The sequence below is a fragment of the Aquarana catesbeiana genome, linkage group LG03, assembly GCF_042186555.1.
Source record: "Aquarana catesbeiana isolate 2022-GZ linkage group LG03, ASM4218655v1, whole genome shotgun sequence".
In the NCBI taxonomy this organism is placed as follows: domain Eukaryota; kingdom Metazoa; phylum Chordata; class Amphibia; order Anura; family Ranidae; genus Aquarana; species Aquarana catesbeiana.
The window spans coordinates 220,439,132-220,461,097 of record NC_133326.1 but is presented as its reverse complement, the minus strand read 5'-3'; the positions used below and the strand labels follow the sequence as shown (position 1 = coordinate 220,461,097).

General features: G+C 42.4%; 1 protein-coding gene across 5 annotated transcripts in view; it reads right to left on the bottom strand.

The window, feature by feature from the left end:
* The window catches only part of CADPS2 (calcium dependent secretion activator 2), a 1,072,621-nt gene that overhangs the window by 230,586 nt on the left and 820,069 nt on the right, over positions 1-21,966 (bottom strand). For all 5 annotated transcript variants that reach the window (XM_073619790.1, XM_073619788.1, XM_073619789.1 and 2 more), the window contains one exon: positions 21,608-21,640. In XM_073619790.1, the coding sequence (XP_073475891.1) occupies positions 21,608-21,640 (33 nt within the window). The remainder of the gene's footprint in view (positions 1-21,607; positions 21,641-21,966) is intronic.

Below are 21,966 nucleotides of genomic sequence, written 5' to 3'. Positions count from 1 at the left end.
TTAGAGCCATAAGTTCATGTACAAACTTTGAAAGCCTGTGGATAGAGGGGGAAAAGACCCCTTGAGACAACAGCAGCAAGCCATGACAGGGAAGGAAACAAGTTTGAAAGCATTAGGCCAGGAGGAGGCAAAGTCCGAAACTCCATTTTAAAGACCTTGGTAATGACTTTCTCGAACAAGGCATCTGAAATGTAAAAAAAAGATAAATTCTAATTGAACCTCCATCTACAAAAGAAGGAGAAAAAAGGAAGATATTGAGGCTGAATATCTTACATGGAGCTGGGATTGAGAGGTATGTACTACCAGAGTTTGGAAAGAGCCACTAATAGGTTGTCCGTCACAGGAGCTGAGGAAGCTACACTGCCCGCGGGGTGAACACCCAAGCACGAGATCCCCAGGGAATAGCTTCTCTATGGTGTTGAATTGGTAACATAGGGTAAGGCTCGGAGTCTGTGATCAAAATGAAATTGCTAAGAATAGCTCTTTTACAAAGATACTAATGTGAACCAGGTGAAACCAGTGTACAATAGGGGATGGAGAGGTGAAGGTAACATCACTAAAGGTAAGAACCATGAGACCATGGCCAACAAAAGTGAAACTATGGGTACGAGGTAAGTATAACATGTGCATATAACCGAGAGTGAGTGATAAGACATTAAGAAATAGCCAGAATAAGTGCAACCAAAGATGTGCAAAGTATGTGCAAATATAATTACCTTGTGTGCATATAAGGCAATAAGTTATGCTGTGATGTGCAACTTGACCAATGGTGCAGGTGGGAAAGAGTAGGTAAAGGTGCTTGGTAGATATCCAGCCCACCCACAGGTAACTCCCAACGTCACACATAGGCAAGATAGAGGAGGAGAGGCGTACCCTTCCTGGAGGCACCGCCATCTATGGAGAGGCATTGGTTGCCTCCCCCTATATATATCAGCCAGAGTGCCTCACACCAAGTCCCATCTCCCTCACTATGTTCAATCATCCTGTAGATATCTTCCAAGACATTCATGAAGTGGTGTAAATGCCATAGATAAATGATCTGACCGTGGACCAAGGCATCCAACTAAGATTTTGGACCATGCTCTTAGTTCAGAGAGCAAGGGTCTGACAGACTGCCATAGACACAACCACAGGTTGCATGATCGGGCCTGCCAAGGTAAGAGCTTTAAGGGAAGCCTCTAACCTCTTATCTACTGGGTCTTTAAACATAGAATTATCCTCCATATTGGTTGTGGGGGTCTTGTTAAGACAAATAGCAGGATATGCTACAGTAAGCACCAACTTACGAAAGAAACTCAATAGGATATGGTTCAGTGAAAATTCTGAGTTCAAATTTTCTCCGGATGAGGCCAGTCCACATGCAGGGCAGTCTCTACAAGCGAGTGCATCTGGAAGGGATTGCTAGTTTAGAAAACTTTGAGGACACCATGCTGGATAACTTAGGGTGAGCAGACTCAGGCTGCTACAAAGGCTAAACAAAAGCATACAAAGTCAATAAGGTAGCTATGGTATCCTTTAGCTTGGATGAAATCTCGGGATGTCATTCTGATCAGATGTCCGAGAAGGTGACGGAGCCCTCCTCAATGGTTACCTCCTAATATGGTACGGTGTCTGCCTCAAGAGAGAAATCAAAAACTGATTCAGGAGCAGAGGTCAATGGGGAAAGATTGTGACCCCTGCCTCAATAAGCCCAGAAATTCTGCCAATGGCATCTGACATTCCAAAAGAAAATTTGTATCTAGATAGATAAGTGAAAGCTCTTGTGGCTGATAGGCCAGCCTAATGACCAGAGGAAGGCAGGGAGTCAGAATGGGGACAACCATATAAGAAGAGGGTACTATTACCTTGAATGGATGAACTACCTACCCAATGCAGTCAAGCTGAGCCTGAGCTAGCAGTCCATCTGACCCTTTTCCCCTGTGCTTACAATCTGCCATACCTGTGAAACTTTCCCTGGGGGATACTCACAACCTCTGTAGCAGTAGAAAGGGAGGGGGAAAGCCTTGGTGATAAGCACCTGGGGTGTAATAGCAAGGTATTGTGATAATAGCTACTTGTAAAGACACCTCAGCAGAAAGATAAACAGGAGATGTCACTGGTCCAAGCAGCACAGACACAGCAAGTGCTCTGGCTGGGCATGAGTCATAGCTCTCATTTGCAGAGGTTCACTGGGCCCTATTGAGGGTTGCATGCAAGGTGCACCAGTGACTGAATTTGGCAACAAGATAACATTTACCACCTCCTACCACAGTTCTCTGATCTGAATATTAGAGGGCTCCCCATGCACCCCAAAGGAGTTCTAAAGAAAAACAGGCACCCTGGACTAACTGTTTAAAGGGATCTTGTCCGGTACTCACCACAATCCAGTAGACAGGGTATGCAGAGGATTAGCCATTCCTGGGACAGGGCTTTGGAACAGATCATTCAGAGAAAAAGTAAACCTCCATATAAGAAGGTAAGCTTCTCTCAGTAGATCATTCATGGACACTAGCAAAAAAAACTGAGACTAGCTTGGAGTAGAAGAGGTGTCCCAGCAGCTTTTTTGCCAGTGTTTGATCACCTGAAGATAGCTGCATATAACCCAGTCAAGATTAAAGAAGCCTGTGCCCTGTACTGTATGATTAGAAAAAGCATGGTTCACCATTAAATTCAAAATTAATCACTGCGCCAACATTAATAAAGCAGCTGGCATAAATTGTATGGTAACAATAAAAAGCATTAGGGATGAATGTATGCAGTCCTTGTTCGGGGAAACAGCTGGAATCACCCACAGTGTAAACAGACACACAAAAAGGTGAGCATGAAATTATCCTCCACCGAACATCAATACACCGGGCCTCTTACCAAAGAAAATGGACCACTGAGTTACAGGTGGTCAAACAAGCATGATATATCCATAGCGCCACAGAACAACTTCAATTGGATCATAGATTAGATAAATTGGATCTCGTAGTCTCACCAAATGGAAATTCATAGGTACATGTATGAAATACAAAAAGGCAACTCCTCATGGTGCAGTATTTAAAACCAGGGTGAATTTATTTCATAAAAAACAGCCAGGGTACTCACATTTCTTTAGATAAAAGCAGGCATGTCAGAAGCTACAATCTGTCATGGATATCAATTGTTTACAACCACAAAGATGGCCGCGGTCGGCACGTTACAGCCTCGTGACGTCAGAGCTCCACCCTACACGGCGTTTTGTCCAATAGCAACGTCGTCGGGGGAGTGGTCAGAGCTTGTCATATCCTCTTTATATAGGAGGGAGGGCGAGATAGAAACGCCCCTTCCCCCTGCACTCCAAGCCTCTTTTTCATCTGCCGGAAGCGGAACAACGTCATGACCGGATGTTTATATCGCAGCTAAGACATACATGACTAGACACACCCATGTTTAGGGAGACCAGAAAAGGAACATTATACAACATACCAATCTGGTTTCTGAGAGAGGGTTTTTAGGGACCTAGTATTCAAAGATCTTGATAAACTGACTGTAAAGAAAAAGAGTATGGACGCAGTCTTTAAAAGAAGTTTGGATTCTCTCAAACAGAGGAATGACATTACTGTCCGCCTGGCCGATAAAGGGGACGGTATTGTCATTCTTGACGGTGCTGCATATGTAGAGAAGATGAATAGAATTTTATCTGATATGGACACATATTTTCCTCTTGGAAGTAATCTGACTCAGAAATACAAAACAGAACTTCAGTTGATAGTGGATGAGGGTTTTAATAAGGGCATTTTGAACAAAAAGGAGAAGTTTTATTTGATCCGGGTTGCACCTCACATTCTGGTGATCTACTATCTCCCAAAAGTTCATAAAAGCCCTCTAAACCCACCTGGCCGCCCTATAATTAGTGGAATTGATTTTGTTACTTCTAGGATTGGGAGGTACATAGATAATTTTCTGCAGCCTCGTCTCCAAAACTTCTTCCCAGATAGCACACAGGTCATTAATATTTTGAGGCAAATTACTTGGAAAGAAGGGTATAATATAGCTACTGCTGATGTGGCCTCTTTATACACTTATTTCCCATCGCCAAGGTAGAGAAGCTGTGAAGTGCTTTTTGGAGAGAGATTCGGGCATCCAGAGGTTGCTTTTGGTTCAATGACTCTTACTATCTGCAAGGTCGGGGAGTGGCGATGGGTGCTACATTTGCGCCTAGTATGGCTAACCTTTTTATGGCGAAGTGGGAGGAGGATGTCATCTATGGTCAAAAGAGGACCGAGTTGGTCTTCTGAGGACGATACATTGATGACGTCCTCCTCCTATGGGAGGGAAATCGTGCCTCTTTGTACCATTTCATTAATGAGCTTAACACCAACGATCGAGGCATTATTCTCCAACATAAGGCCAGCACTTCTGCTATACATTTTTTAGGCCTGGAAATTAGAGTACAAAACGATAGGCTCATCACATATTTTAAAAGACACGGATAGGAATGGCTACATAAGAACATACAGTTGCCGTTTTGAGTCTTGGCTCAGGTCTGTCCCTATGAGTCAATTCCTTAGATTGAGAAAGAATTGTTTTTTGCAGAAGGACTGAGGAAGGCAGAGTTTCTGAAAACTCGCTTCCTCCAGAAGGGATATGCGGTTAATGATCTTGATCGGATCATAACTGATGTCGCCTCAAGAGATAGAGATGATTTACTAAAGCCTAAAATAAGAGATGAAGTTTTCATTTTATATTACCTTTTCGAATCAACATTTTTTGATTAAAAAGATTTTTAGATGGATACATATGGTTAAAGACCAACAGAATACATTTAAAGATACATGGGCAGGATGGCTGTATTACTCCTCAGAAATAGGGGTGGATTAAACCCTTTTGGGGGCAATGCTGTGTTATGGATCAGATAGTCTGTGGGCTGCATCTGGTGGGAGGAAATTGGGAGGAGGTGGGTTTTTTGCTTGTGTTGTTTCTTTTTTCCTCCTCTGGGAGGCACAGTGGAGAGATGATTGATGTCATTAAAGGAAGAGGATAAGTTATAATAGTAAATTAAGCATGGGATGGGTAACACGTAATGGAATCACACAAAGAAGGGTAGATTGAAATGAAAGGTGGAAAGGTATAAAAATGAAATAGTAGAGTGAGATTATATTGAATTAAAACACTAAACATAATAGAACACGAAAATAGTAATTCAAAATTATACACTGTTTTTTATATATTAATTTTTATTTTATTTTTATCATTTATTTTTTTATTGTATTGTTGGTTGTTTGACACACATAATAGGGAGCTGTAAAGCCCCCATCTTAATTACACGTTGAATAATGTTTTTTAAGTGGGTGGGCTTTTTCCTTTTTTTTTTCTCTCTTTTGAAGAGGACATGATCAAGGACCCGGTGTGTTCTCTCGGGGTGGGGGTTAGTGTGGTGTATGTTAATGAAAAGATTTATATAGATATATTGTGTATTTCTATGTTGTATGTTGGAACCTGTCTTAATAAAGAAAAAGTGATTATATAAAAAAAAAAAATTTAGAAAACACTGGGGTGTTCTTAAAAATAATAGAATACTAGGTCCTTTGCTCCCCGAACAACTCAGGGTCAGCTATAGAGGTGTACCCCCTCTGAGCCCCAAATGTAATTAGACCTCCAGTAAGACCAAGTTTCTTTGGACTTTAAAAGCTACTATCAGTGTAGAAAGTGCGAGGTTTGCCAAAATAATTGCCTTAGGGAGAGAAAGTAACTCTCCTTCAGTTCCAATGTTACTGGTCAAACATATGATGTGGGATCTTTCATTACCTGTTCGACCAAGAATGTGGTTTATTTGATTACGTGCCCTTACGGCCTACATTATGTGGGTCGCCTATTTGCAAGCTAGAAACCAGGCTCAAGGAGCATTTGGTGAATATTCCTAAAGGTTTTTTGAACCATAGTCTATCAAAACATTACACTTTGTGCCATAATAAAAGTTTAAAGGGTACATCCTTTATGGCTATAGATAGGTTTGATCCTCATTGGAGAGGCAGCCACATCAGGAGAGAGATCTCAAAGATGGAGACTTGGTGGATTTTTTGTTTAAAATCTTATAGACCATTTGGCTTAAATATAGAATGGGATGTTAATGCATTTATCAACAATAGCTGAATCCCTAGATTAACCTTCCTCCTTTTCTATACATTTTTAGCTAATTTTTTTCATGTTGTTCTTATGTATTTGTATTTTTTATATATTACCTGTTTCCAACCACTAGATGGCAGCATTGCTTCTATTCCCCAGTCGGTCTTTGATTAAGCTTGTGGAATTTTAATAATTTTTTCTATTTTCTAATTTTCTATTTTTTGGTTGTTTTGATTACTTCCATTGTTTATATTTATCATCTCTGTTTCCCAATTGGCCTGGTTATTTATCCTTATCCTCTCTCAGAAACCAGATTGGTATATTGTATAATGTTCCTTGTCTGGTCTCCCTAAACATAGCCGTCGTGGGTGTGTCTAGTCATGTATGTCTTAGCTGTGGTGTAAACATCCGGTTAGGACGTCATTCCATTTCCAGCGGATGAAAGAGAGGCTTGGAGTGCAGGGGGAAGGGGCATTTCTATCTTGCCCTCCCTCCTATATAAAGAGGATATGACAAGCTCTTACCACGCCTGACGACGTTCCTATTGGATGAAACGCAGCGCAGGGCGGAGCTCTGACGTCACAATGCTGTAATTTGCCGACCGTGGCCATCTTTGTGGTTGTAAACAATTGATATCCATGACAGATTGTAGCTTCTGACATGCCTGCTTTTATCTAACAAAATGTGAGTACCCTGGCTGTTTTTTATGCAATAGATTCACCCTGGTTTTAAATACTACATAATGAGGAGTTGCCTTTTTGTATTTCATACCTGTACCTATGAATTTCCATTTGGTGAGACTACAAGATCCAGCCATCTGTGATCCAATTGAAGTGGTTCTGTGGTGCTGTGGATATATCACGCTAGTTTGACCACCTGTAACTCAGTGGTCCATTTTCTTCGGTAAGAGGCCTGGTGCATTGATGTTCGGTGGAGGATAATTTCATGCTCACATCATTTTATAATTTTATGTTTTTAGAGCTGCATACATACATCCTTTATGTTCCGACATTGTTGCCATCAAGAAGCCCAGCGCAATAATATTCACCCACCCCTGAAATGAACGCAGGTAGACAGGAAGCGGTTGCAAAAAAAACTTGAAGAGTTCATTAGTGCTGAGAAGCAAAAAGGAAAAACAGTAAAAACAGTTTTTCCTAAAATGCAAAAAAAAAAAAAAAAGAAAAACGGCAAATGCTCTTGATACACAGAGATGGGTAAACTAAATGTCATCTAGTTAGAGTTTAGCTCCACTTTAAATTTGTTTTTTTTATCGGCGTCAATACTTTTTCATTGGTGTAATAAATATGATTAACCAATTGCTGCCCAGCATATGTATATAAACGTCCTGGGCGGCAAGCAGTTATACCCGGACCATGGCTGCAGCCACAGTCATGTTCCTGGTACCTTTTTTTTTTTTAAAGCTGGCGATTGGGTTCTTGTAAAAGTGATCCAGGTGGCTTTACAGGCCACATTTACAGTGCTGCAGAGCCTCCTCGCTGCCATTTCTGGCCTCTAACATTTTACTAGGGAGCTCAGGACCGCATTAAGCATCATCGTGTTAGCTACCCACAGAGGAGATGGAGAACCATACTTTTCCTTTTCTCCTCTGTGTTTAATGAAGCCAAGAGCAACAAGGATATCACGACTTCTGGTTTCAGACATGTCTTTCCCTGACCGTTACAGCCAGGGAAGCAGTTGATCAAACAGATCTCTGTTTGAAAAACTGGTCTAAACAACTGGGGAGACATTAGGGGTCTAATAGACCCCTGATCTCTATAAAGAGTACCTATCCCTGCCCAAAGCTATCATAATGGGTGTGTACACCCCTTGTAATAGCAATAAAGTTAAAAGAAAAAGCAAATTATACATAATAACAAAAAATAAAAGCACCCCTGTTCCCATGCAAATGTGCACATAGGTTGAGCATGCATATGTAAACAGTGATTGCATCACACATGTGAGGTATCCCTGCAAACGTCAAAGTGAGAGCTATATTTCTGGCACCACAGTTTACACTTAAAGCGACATTAAACCCAGAACCAAAAATGTAGCTTACCAATTGGGAGTCACCGCTCCATCATGCCCCAGGTGGTGACGTCACCAGGGGCGGAGCCTCTGGATGACATCACCGGGTGGCCCCGCCCCATGCCTATATAGGTAATGGCACACGGCTGATCCAGCATTACAGCGGGAGAGAGCTCTGGGAGAACATCGGAGGAAGAACAGAGGGAGAAGACAGCAGAGAGGAGAACCGGCACAGGGAGAAGACAGCAGAGAGGAGAACCGGCAGAGGGAGAAGACAGCAGAGAGGAGAACCGGCAGAGGGAGAAGACAGCGGAGAGAGGAGAACTGGCAGAGGGAGAAGACAGCAGAGAGAGGAGAACCGGCAGAGTGAGAGGACAGCGGAGAGAGGAGAACCGGAGGATGAAGACATCGCCGGATGGAGAAGAAATCAGAAGAGACGCCGGAGCTGCTTTAATAAATTACTTTGCCAAAAACCTGTGTACTGTTTTTATTTTTGACACTTTGGGTGAATGGGTAAGGGTACAATGTATTCCAAACTCATGCACATAGGGTGGGGGGCCGGGATCTGGGGGCCCCTTGTTAAAGGGGGCTTCCATATTCCGATAAGCCCCCCCACCCACAGACCCTGACAATCACTGGCCAGGGTTGTTGGGAAGGGGCCCTTGTCCCCATCAACATGGGGACAAGGTGCACCGCCCCCCCATGTTGATAACATATGGCCTGGTATGGTCCAGAGTGGGGGGCTGCTCGCTCGTCCTCCCCCTTTCCTGACCTGCCAGGCTGCGTGCTCGGATAAGGGTCTGGTATGGATTTTGGGGGGGACACCATGCCAATTTTTTTGGCGTGGGGGTTCCCCTTAAAAGCTACACCGGACCAAAGGGTCTGGTATGCTCTTGGGGGGGACCCCACACCAGTTTTATTTTTTCATTTTGGTGAGGGTTCCCCTTCAAGACCCTCAACACACAAGCTGCACAGCAAGTCAGATCTTCATGATCCAACTTGTGGTGTGACTTCTTTTCAAATAAATGGGCTCTCATAGGGAACTATTGATTTTGACATGTAAAAAACAAAAACGCTTGATGAGACTTGATGCGGCTATATCCAGCATTAAGCTGTGTTTAGCAGCTTTTACCAGCGTCAGATGTTTTTACAGCTGTAACGCTGGTCCTCTGACTGCGCTGGCCCTGGGTTTTTTTTTTTACAGCTTGAAAATGCCTATGCCACTTACAGCTCCTAAAAGCCTGTGTGTGCATCCGTCGGAAAAAATCCATGGATTTTGTTGTCAGAATGTCCGATCAATGTCCAACCGTGTGCACAGGGCATAATGCTACAGTTAGGAAATAGGTTGTATGTTTGAAGCATTGTTAATATATTTTTGTTTTGTCATTTTTATCCCTAGACATACAAAAATTATGTTGTTTATATACAATCATCAATGGTGCACAGTTAGCCACACAGCAAGTGGCTTTTTGTAGTTTAACCTTCTAAAAACAGATGTGCTGTACAAAGACAAAGCTACATAAATGACATAAAATAATACTAAAAAATAATTAAAGAAACATGAGTTCGCTCTCATTGTAACCGATTCAAATCAATAACACTTCCAACAATTTTAACAGAGAGCTAAACAAGCTCATAGCTATAATTTTATCTGCAATGTACATAACAACCAAAGGTTCATTCAGATCAAGTATTGGTATAATGTTACATAGTTTGCCTACAAAACAACCAAATCTATTGTACATCTATTTGTACAAGTCAGGCAACTGACTGCCAGTAAAAGTAAGACATTTTTTTTAAATTCTTTATTTCTGTTTTCACCAGTGTGTTTTGCAGATCAGGAAAGTAAATATATAGGGTAGTATGTACAAAAAATAACCAACAGCTTTCCAAATCAGCCCATCAAGGCTGGAAACGAGCCAGCCTGGCAGCCTCAGAACTAAGTGTGATTAAACACAGTATAACAATTTTCAAGACTACTGTTTACATCAAATGGGAAAATATTTGGGTTTCTAGTGTGAGGGTTACTAGGTTACAGACCTCCTTCTCCCAACTGGAAAAGTGCACTGAGAAAAACAATGTTGCCGCTTGGCTCTAGGGGACCATGAGGAGGTTTTCAACAATTCCTTAGGGAACCCTTCAGTCTAGTGCTCACTGCTTAACAAAATTGAACGCTTCCTAAGGAGGTACAGAGCAGTGTGGTACTACATGTAACTATTTTTTCCTAACGCCTTACACTTTTTGAAATGTCTCTACTACACTAGAAGGAAATTATCAAAAAAATGGATATAAACAGCACCTCCTATGCTATTTTCTATACACTGCTAATAAGAACTGTGCACATTTATTAAGGCAACAAAAATATATATTTTGACTATGCAAAAAATAAAAGGCAGCATCAATGGGGTTAACAAAAAGTGCAAGAAATATGAATTATCATGCATGAAATCTACTCAACATTACAGTGGCTTAAGAGGCTACATACAGCTCCAATCAGTTTTCACTGCATTAACTGTAAGCAGAGCACTAATTACCAATTATTAATTATTGTGGGCGATTTTGTTATTTGCCAGATTTGATTGGTAAATCCATTAAAGTAAAGAAACATGCGGCAAAATGTAGCAATAATTATTAAATCCCAGTCTCCTCTAAATGTTCCTTACAGCCTTAAAATCCTTCAGTGAGGTACCCATGGCACAGATTATGGTTGTGCCTAAAGCAGAACTTCACTCTGTCAATCAACATTGACTATATTTAATCCTTATGTTGCTAGCATTAGTAAATAGATAGGAAAGTGTATATATATATATATATATATATATATATATATATATATATATATATATATATATATATATATATATATATATATATATATATATATATATATATATATGGTGTTTTCCCCTAAAAAAAAATAGATAAAGAAAAATAGGATTTTTTTTTTTGTCATACTTACCTGTAAAATCCTTTTCTTTGAGTACATCACGGGACAGAGTTATGCCCCGTACACACGGTCGGATTTTCTGATGGAAAATGTCCGATCGGAGCGTGTTGTCGGAAATTCCGACCGTGTGTGGGCTCTATCGGACATTTTCCATCGGATATTCCGACACACAAAGTTTGAGAGCAGGATATAAAATTTTCCGACAACAAAATCCGTTGTCGGAAATTCCGATCGTGTGTACACAAATCCGACGGACAAAGTGCCACGCATGCTCAGAATAAATAAAGAGATGAAAGCTTTTGGCCACTGCCCCGTTTCTAGTCCCGACGTACGTGTTTTACGTCATCGCGTTCAGAACGATCGGATTTTCCGACAACTTTGTGTGACCGTGTGTATGCAAGACAAGTTTGAGCCAACATCCGTCGGAAAAAATCCTAGGATTTTGTTGTCGGAATGTCCGAACAAAGTCCGACCGTGTGTACAGGGCATTAGGCTAATATTCATTACCTACTGTGTTATACGCCATCTCTAGGTGAATTGACACTGGTAGACAAAGTCTTAGACAGGAAGTGATCCCCTATATAAACTCCCCCCCCCCCATACAGGAATACACTGAATTCTCAAAAAGAGGGGAGGAACCTCTGTGTCCCATGATGTACTCAAAGAAAAGGATTTTACAGGTAAGTATGACAAAAAAAATCCTATTTTCTTTATCATACATCATGGCACACAGAGTTAGGCTAATATTCATTACCTAATGGGATGTCCCAAAGCAATAGCCTTGAGGGGAGGGAGACCAGCCAAACAATAACCATCAGACCTTATACGGCAGCCCGCAGTACACTGCGGCCGAAAACCAAATCTTCAGCTGCTTGAACATCAACTTGATGATATTTTGTGAACATATGCACTGAAGACCAGGTAGCAGTCTTACAAATCTGAGCCACAGATAGCTGATGGCGAAAAGCCTAGGAGGTTCCTACACCCTTGGTAGAATGAGCTCTCACCCTAAAGGGAGGAGTCTTATGTTTCAGACCATAGGCCTGAATGACCAAATGACGGACCCTATTGGCAATGAAAGCTTTGGAAGCTGCCTGCCCCTTCTCGAGTCCTTCTGGTAAAACAGAAAAGGAGTCTGATCCTCGGAACTCTGCATATCTAGACAAATAAACTCTGACGACGTCCAAGGAATGCAGTTGCTTCTTTTCCACTGAACGAGGCTGAGAGAAAAAAGGAAGCCAAAACAATGTCCTGATTTAAATGAAAGTCCGACACCATTTTAGGCAAGAAGGATGGAATAGGATGCAAAACTTTGTCGTGGTGAAGAATTAGGTATGGTTCCCTATATGAAAGGGCCGCCAATTCCGACAACCTTCTAGCCGAGATGATGGCCATCAGGAAGCCTAGCTTGTGTGACAGCAAGACTAATGGAATTTCCTTGATAGGCTCAAATGGATGTTTCTGTAACACAGACAGCAGCAAATTGAAGTCCCAAGGACATATACAGTGGGACGGAAAGTATTCAGACCCCCTTAAATTTTTCACTCTTTGTTATATTGCAGCCATTTGCTATAATCATTTAAGTTCATTTTTTTCCTCATTAATGTACACACAGCACCCCATATGGACAGAAAAACACAGAATTGTTGACATTTTTGCAGATTTATTAAAAAAGAAAAACCGAAATATCACATGGTCCTAAGTATTCAGACCCTTTGCTCAGTATTTAGTAGAAGCACCCTTTTGATCTAATACAGCCATGAGTCTTTTTGGGAAAGATGCAACAAGTTTTTCACACCTGGATTTGGGGATCCTCTGCCATTCCTCCTTGCAGATCCTCTCCAGTTCTGTCAGGTTGGATAGTAAACGTTGGTGGACAGCCATTTTTAGGTCTCTCCAGAGATTCTCAATTGGGTTTAAGTCAGGGCTCTGGCTGGGCCATTCAAGAACAGTCATGGAGTTGTTGTGAAGCCACTCCTTCGTTATTTTAGATGTGTGATTAGGGTCATTGTCTTGTTGGAAGGTGAACCTTCGGCCCAGTCTGAGGTCCTGAGCACTCTGGAGGTGGTTTTCGTCCAGGATATCCCTGTACTTGGCCGCATTCATCTTTCCCTCGATTGCCACCAGTTGTCCTGTCCCTGCAGCTGAAAAGCACCCCCACAGCATGATGCTGCCACCACCATGCTTCACTGTTGGGACTGTATTTGACAGGTGATGAGCAGTGCCTGTTTTTCTCCACACATACCTCTTATGCCCCGTACACGCGGTCGGATTTTCCGATGGAAAATGTCCGATCGGAGCGTGTTGTCGGAAATTCCGACCGTGTGTGGGCTCCATCGGACATTTTCCATTGGATTTTCCGACACACAAAGTTGGAGAGCAGGAGATAAAATTTTCCGACAACAAAATCCGTTGTCGGAAATTCCGATCGTGTGTACACAAATCCGACGGACAAAGTGCCACGCATGCTCAGAATAAATAAAGAGATGAAAGCTATTGGCCACTGCCCCGTTTATAGTCCCGACGTACGTGTTTTACGTCACCGCGTTTAGAACGAACGGATTTTCCGACAACTTTGTGTGACCGTGTGTATGCAAGACAAGTTTGAGCCAACATCCGTCGGAAAAAATCCTAGGATTTTGTTGTCGGAATTTCCGAACAAAGTCCGACCGTGTGTACGCCCTATTAGAATTAAGGCCAAAAAGTTCTATCTTGGTCTCATCAGACCAAAGAATCTTATTTCTCACCATCTTGGAGTCCTTCGGGTGTTTTTTAGAAAACTCCATGCGGGCTTTCATGTGTCTTGCACTGAGGAGAGGCTTCCGTCAGGTCACTCTGCCATAAAGCCCTGACTGGTGGAGGGCTGCAGTGATGGTTGACTTTCTACAACTTTCTCCCATCTCCCGACTGCATCTCTGGAGCTCAGCCACAGTGATCTTTGGATTCTTCTTTACCTCTTTCACCAAGGCTCTTCTTCCCGATAGCTCAGTTTGGCTGGACGACCAGCTCTAGGAAGGGTTCTGGTCATCCCAAACATCTTCCATTTAAGGATTATGGAGGCCACTATGCTCTTAGGAACCATAAGTGCAGCAGCAATTTTTTTGTAACCTTGGCCAGATCTGTGCCTTGCCACAATTCTGTCTCTGAGCTCTTCAGGCAGTTTCTTTGACCTCATGATTCTTATTTGCTCTGACATGCACTATGAGCTGTAAGGTCTTATATAGACAGGTGTGTGGCTTTCCTAATCAAGTCCAATCAGTATAATCAAACACAGCTGGACTCAAATAAAGGTGTAGAACCATCTCAAGGATCATCAGAAGAAATGGACAGCACCTGAGTTAAATATACGAGTGTCACTGGAAAAAGTCTGAATACTTAGGACCATGTGATATTTCAGTTTTTCTTTTTTAATAAATCTGCAAAAATGTCAACATTGTGTTTTTCTGTCAATATGGAGTGCTGTGTGTACATTAATGAAGAAAAAAATGAACTTAAATGATTTTAGCAAATGGCTGCAATATAACAAAGAGTGAAAAATTTAAGAGGGTCTGAATACTTTTTGTCCCCAGTGTAGGTGATCTAATAGGGGGATAGATCTTCCTAGTGCCTGCTTTCCTAGCTTTCACTAGGGTAGACACCACTGGTCTCAAAATGCCACGATCCTTCAGCACCCTGGCTTCAATAGCCATGCCGTCAAATTTAGAGACTGTAAATTGGGGTAGAATATAGGACTCAGACAGTAGATCGGGGTGGCGCGGAAGCGTCCATGGCCCATCTATTGCCAATCTCACAATCTCTGGGAACCAGGGCCTTCTGGGCCAGGCTGGTGCCACCAGAATGACTGGAACCCCTCTGACCGAATCCTGCGCAACAAGTGTGTAAGGAGAGGTATCGGGGGAAAGCATAAACCAGGGAGTACTGACTCCATGGAACTACCAAAGCATCTGCTCCAATTGGCAGGGGATCCCTTGTTCGCGACACAAACTGATGTAGCTTGCTGTTGAACCTGGATGCCAATAGATCGACATCTGGCCATCCCCAATGCAGGCAAATTTCCTGGAACACCCTTGGGTGTAGGGACCATTCCCCCAGGCAGATCTGCTGGCGGCTGAGATAATCTGCCTTCCAGTTCTCTACCCCTGGGATATGGACTGCTGATAGAACTGGCACATGTCCCTCTGCCCAGGCTAGCATGTGGTTCACCTCCTTCAGAGCTAAACGACTCCTGGTACTGCCCTGGTGGTTTATATAGGCCACTGCAGTGGCATTGTCAGACTGAACCCTGATAGGGCAGTCCTGAAGCTCCACTGTCCAGGACCGCAGGGCCAGATGTACTGCCCGCAGCTCCAGGCTGTTGATGGGCAGGCTCTGTTCTGCCCTTGACCATCTCCCCTGAGCTGTGAGCTCCTCTAGGGTCGCTCCCCAGCCCGAGAGACTGGCATCTGTGGTCAGTACTCTCCAAGATACCGGGAGGAAAGATCTTCCCTTTTGCAGGTTCTGATCCTGCAACCACTAGCTTAGGCTCAAGCGTGGCCGAGGAGATAAGAACATGGGAAAATCTAGGGCTTACCCGCTCCTGTTCCAAGCCAACAAGATGTCTTGTTGTATAGGCCTGGAATGGGACTGGGAATAGGGCACTGCCTCGAAGGACACTATCCTTCCTAGAAGACTCATACAGAGTCGAATGGAGGGTTGTCTGGTGCCCCTTTACTAAAGCACCTGATCCGTCAGAGCACAGATCCTTACGGGTGGCAAAAATACCCTTGCCTGGACCGTATCTAGGATCAGACCTAAATACTTCAGACTTTGAGCTGGTCTTAAGGCTGACTTTTCGGTATTAATGACCCAGCCCAAGCTTTCCAAATACTGCACTGTGCAGGCTATGCTCTGTTCTAGAGCCTGTAGTGAGTGATCTCTGAGCAGGAGGTCTTCCAGGTACCCGAGCACCAAGATCCCCTGGGCCCTTGAAAGACCCAATACTGGTGCTAGGACTTTTGTGAACACTGGGGGGGAGCGGTGACAAGCCTGAAGGGCAAAGCCACAAACTGAAAATGATGTTCCTCTACTGCAAAATCGCAGGAACCTCTGATGAGGTTGAAAGACAGGTACGTGTAAATTTGCGTCCTTGATATAGATGGAGGCTAGAAAGTCTCCCATCTGGAGCGAGGCTACTACTGAGCAGACTCCATCCGAAAGGACAGGATTAATAGATACTGGTTCAGGGATCTTCGATCCAAAATGGGCCTTGTATCCCAGTTTGGTTTTTGGAAACTTCAGAGGGAACGCTGGATCTTAGAAAGCTCTGAGGGGGAACCCCCTATAATTCCAGCTATGAGTAAGCACTACTGTTAGTGCGAAATGTGTCAGCTCTTTTGTCTGCTGTGGCATGCATCTTTGCTTCTGATTTGATTTTTGAATAAAAAGGCAATTTCTTCAGAGTGCGGCTGTCCAGAACCACTTCCTATTTACTGCTACAAGCAATTGCCAGCACCTGTGGACTCTGGGCTGGTGAAGAGGTTTACTACTTGTTTGTCCTCCTGGAGCGGTAACATCTTTCCTTCCCCTGTAATTCCAGCTTGTAACCACGAGATACTGTTGAGGTGACCCACTTGTCCTGAACCACTGTACTCAAAATGTCTGCAAAGTGCAGCAGCCGTCCCTTCAAAAGGAGGGCTTGGTGCTGGGTTTAGAAAAGTTTTAAACGAGGGACGCCTGGTCTCTCTCTTCACAGAAAGTAGAGAACTCTTCCCTCCGGAAATCTTTTGGATATATTTGTCCAAATCATGACAAAACAAACGTTTCCCATGAAAGGGGAACCCTACCAATAATTCCTTACAAGAGAGCTCGGCTGACCAGTTCTAAAGCCACAAAAGTCTGCGCATGTCTACAGACAGGAGAGCCACACGAGAAAACGGCTGTATTGAATCCTTTAAGGCATCAACAGAAAAATACAGCGCTTGAGGTATATCTGCTCTGCTTTCAGCAGGATCATCCTCTTGGTTAGGCCTGTCAGGCCATCTGAACTGATCCTTTAAGGACTGGCAGACTCCAATTGCTGCCACAGCTGGCTGAATTGCTGAACTGGCCAAAAAAAAGGAAGCCTTTAATAATGACTCCAGTTTCGTGTCAACAGGGTCCTTCAAGCCCAAACCAAGATGTGCAATGACGCACCCTTGTGCGCGGACCATCCATTAAGTAAAAAACAGCCAGACAAGAAAAAAAAGGTAATCTTTGCAAACACCCACAGCTACCCTAAAACTCCCCCCTGTGTTCACCACACACAGGTATCCAGCCTCTAGCTAGCTTGACTGATCAAGCTAGCTAGAGCTAGCCTCTAGCTAGCTTGACTGATTGTTACAATCACTGGGGCACCCCACAATAAGTAAATAAGGGGGTTTGTCGTACCCATCCAGGCACAGGGCAGCCTTACAAACTAAGAGCCCAAACTTCACCCATCACGGTGGGTTCCTGTCACTTGAGGACCTTCAAGGACTGGGTACCCTTTTCATGTTTTAGGGTCCCCTCCCTTGGATCTGTACAGCACCCTGCAAGAATGCATTAGCTCTGTGGTGTCCAGGATTTCACTATGCAAGGTCCAGCACCTGGAGGTCGCATTACAGGCAAATCTTTGCAGGATCCTTGCGTCTTCTTTGCGAGGCTCGGGTACCATTTATCTAAGCATATAGGCCTGTGTCAAATGGATCTGATCGGTCAATCCCTTGATTCATTTAAGAACCGTTTGTGGGACTAAAGACCTGGAGCTCAGAGAGCTAAACAAACGTGCCCATCCACCTTGCAGACACTGGTAAAAAACTGAAGTAGAAAGGCCTAAAACCGCGTTGTGTGTCAACAAGAAATCAGAAAAGCAGCAGCTTAATGTGAGATACACAACTGGTTAAATAAATGAGAGAAGCCGTGCTAACATAGTCCCAATTGATGAATCAGCATGATTGAATAACATGATGATATGTTGAAATTGGTGGGATAAATCCTTATGATAATGACAATACAGTGATCCACTCCAAGAAGTGCACCTCCACCATAAGAAAAACTTGCTTACCAGATGGCAAGCAAACCAGGCATGTGGCTATAGCCCAGCCAAGGCCTTTCCTTGCACAGATCTTAGGAATAAGTAACACTGGATAGATGGCTGCAATGATTTCTCACACACCAGCACCACTGTAAAGTCTGTGATCGTCTCGTTCAGCAAAGGACCCAAACAGAGAGACTAACCCATAGCATAATATTGTCTAACTTTTTAATTGTAGAAAAAAGTATTACACTTACATTGGTAGGTTTGAAATCCACGTATAAAAACAAAGCCGGTCGGGTTGCAAGAAACACCCGTCCTCCTAGTAAGACAGCGTGGTGACGTCAACACGTACCCTCTTCCAGACGCGTTTCATCATACGTAGCGATGTCAATGGGGAACGGGCAGCGTATTGACTCACCACATTATAAACACAGCCACACCACGGTGTTTAAAGGGGCTTCCTCATTAAGAAATATAGTGGCCCCCCAATATCTTTGACCCCCCCCAGTAATAGAATAGTTTTTTTAATCAACTAACTGGTTTTTACCAATGTAAGAGGTGTAGGGTGTGTTCTCTGAGCAGTTGTGCTCATAGAAGAACTATTAGTTTTGTTTCCACCAGTACTCAGATGCAGTATACAATCAAACCGTTTATTATCTGTTCAACGGGGGGGGGTGGTCCACTTATTGCAGTGCCCATGTGGTTTTCAATATATAGGGAGGATCAAATGCCCCTTACAGGTTTGTCTCAATGAACACATCATCAATATTAAAACCGGATTTAGGAACCATTCGTTGTCTAAGCATAATCTGCTTGTACATAATAAAGATCCTTCCAACACCCTCTTTTTGGGAATAGATCAATTCAGTCCCAACTGGAGGGGAAGCTCACTAGTGAGGGAAATATCCAAGTTGGAAATCATTTTCATTTCATTCATTAATTAATTTTGGTATGTTACTTATAAAAAAAAAAATGTGATTATTATTAGTCGTGAGGGTTACTGGTTCTAGTATTAATTATTCAATTAGTATTATTTAGAATATAGTCATTTATGAACAGTTTTAGGTTATGGGGTTGGTTATTTAATTTACACTAGGTGTATGTAGAGTTGGTTTAGAATTATTATTACTTATTCAATAAAAATTGGTAATATATAGCTTAGGGGAGTTTTAGGGTACACAAAGTAAATGATTCACAGATCTGTTGATCTATGTGGGGAATCACAGTCCACAGTCACTCATAATTATTATGAAGGTGTATTTATCTGTTAAACTCACTTGTTCAATTCCGTGAATGGGTTAACAAGATGAGGTTTTTTTTTTTTTACACACTACTCTATAGGGGAAGTTTTTGGTGGACAGATGTCACCATTGCTTTTAATTTAATTATTATTTTTTTTTTTATAGATTTAGTTGTTTATATTTATAAAATTGCTCCTGGGATGCCTGTTCCTATTCGGTAGGGAAGGGTTGCCCATATTTAATATGGTGTTTTTGGTCCCGCACCCGAGACTCAGAGCGAGGTGTGGCTCTGTTTATAAGGTGGTGAGTCAATACGCTGCCTGTTCCCCATTGACGTCATGTATGACGAAATGCGTCTGGAAGAGGGTACGTGTTGACGTCAGCACGCTTTCTTACTAGGAGGATGGGTGTTTGTTTTGCAAGCTAGCTGGCTCTGTTTTTATACGCAAATTTTAAACCTACCAATGTAAGTGTAATACAATTTGTACAATTAAAAAGTTAGACAATATTATGCTATGGGTTAGTCTCTCTTTTTGGGTCCTTTGCTGAACGAGATGATCACTGACTTTACAGCGGTGCCAGTGTGAAATCACTGCAGCCATCTATCCAGTGTTACTTATTCCTAAGATCTTCTGTGCAAGTAAAGTCATTGGCTGGGCTATAGCCACATGCCTGGTTTTGCTTGCCATCTGGTAAGCAAGTTTTTCTTATGGTGGTGGTGCACTTCTTAGAGTGGATCACTGTGGTGTCATTATAAGGATTTATTCCACTGATTTCAACATATCATGTTATTCAATCAATTGGGACGATTTTAGCGCGGCTTCTCTCTTTTTTTTTTTTTTAACTGAAGTTCTTCCTGTATGAGAGGGGCTATATAGAGGATAACTTCCTGTCTAAGACTTTGTCTACCAGTGTCCATTCACTTAGAGATGGCATATAACCCAGTAGGTACTGAATATTAGCCTAACTCTGTGTCCCCTGAGGCATGATAAATATATATTTACTTGTTTTTTTTTTTTTTTTTTTTTTTTTAGATTTCTTCAGTTACTTCCTGGTAAGTCTTCATGAGCAATTTTCTTTTCTTTCATGTAGAAGTGGGGGGAGGTATTTTCCCAGCTAAGCACACCCAGAAAGTAAATGCTACATGAATCATCTGCCCTTACTCAAGATAGCCGCAGCCAGAAATGTTAGGGGAGTGTTATTCAAAGTGATTTCTCTATAAAATAAAGCATATAGACATGCATGGATGGGGGAGTTTGCTTTGATTAATAAAACTGATTTATAGTTTTTGGTTTGTTGTGCTTAGATACAGTTTAGTTCCACTTTAATGTTAGTCTACCAGCAGTGCTCTTTTTTGGTAGGCCAACATATGCCAAACTATACTCTACTTAAAGCGGAGATCCACCCTAAAGTGGAACTTCCGCTCATCGGATTCCTCCCCCCCTCCGGTGTCACAATTGCCACCTTTCAGGGGGGAGGGGGGTGCAGATACCTGTATAATACAGGTATCTGCACCCACTTCCGGGTATAGCTAGCCGCAGACTCCCCGCCCACCCCCGTTGTGTTGTGGGAAATACACAGTTCCCACAACACAACGGGGACCAGTGTAGACGCGCAGCGCGACTTGCGCATGCGCAGTAGGGTACCGGGCAGTGAAGCCGCAACGCTTCACTTCCCGATTCCCTCAGTGAGAATGGCGGTGGCAGCACCCGAGGATCGAGGGACGGTTCGGCCTGGGGTGCCGACATCGCTGGACCCCGGGACAGGTAAGTGTCCTTATTTTAAAAGTCAGCAGCTGCAGTATTTGCAGCTGCTGACATCTGAAAATTTTTTTTTAGCGAAACTCCGCTTTAAATGATGGCACCAAGCAGAAGTTATTTTGTATATTTTCTTTTATTGCCAATCAGTCTATATTTATCGTATGTTTGGATGACTGCTGCTTCCTAAATCTAAAACACAAGCTGATAAAACATAGAGAGTTCTGCTGAAGAGAATGCAATTTATTAATTCATATCAGCATGCTATTATGACCACATATGATTGCATGAAATCACAAAGTGTATGATTAAAACCAAGTGAGCTTATTTAATTATTGAGTTAATAAACATCAGTGAGAATAGGCAAGAGGCAGTATTCAATGAAAACCAATTCGTCCTTACTAGAAGGTCAAGTAAAAGATAGATTTTTGATTGATTGCTAAGGACTACTTCACTTTGAGTATAGTAGCTGTGGTTTGCACCATTTTACTGTATTACATAGTCATATCCCGTGAACATGCAAAATATCACTTACTGGCACTTCGACATACTTTGAAGCAGCTTTCACCTGAAAGAAACAAATCAATAGTGAACAGCTATACAAATCATTATCAAAGGAATGCTCTTCTAAGCCCTGAATATAATGCATGTATTAATTTCTCAAGTTCATAATTATCTTGATTACACCATCCTTGTAATCTAATCAAGCTTCCAGGTGAAGAAAGCTAATTAAATCATTCACAATACAATACAGTAATTCATAAAGTGGAAAAAGCATTTTGTTATAAATTGTAATGTCAAGTAGTATTGACTGATTAATTTCTTTTTGTCAACTTACATTTTTATTTTCCATAATCTGTGTTCCTTATGCATGTTGCATAAAAGTAACATAAC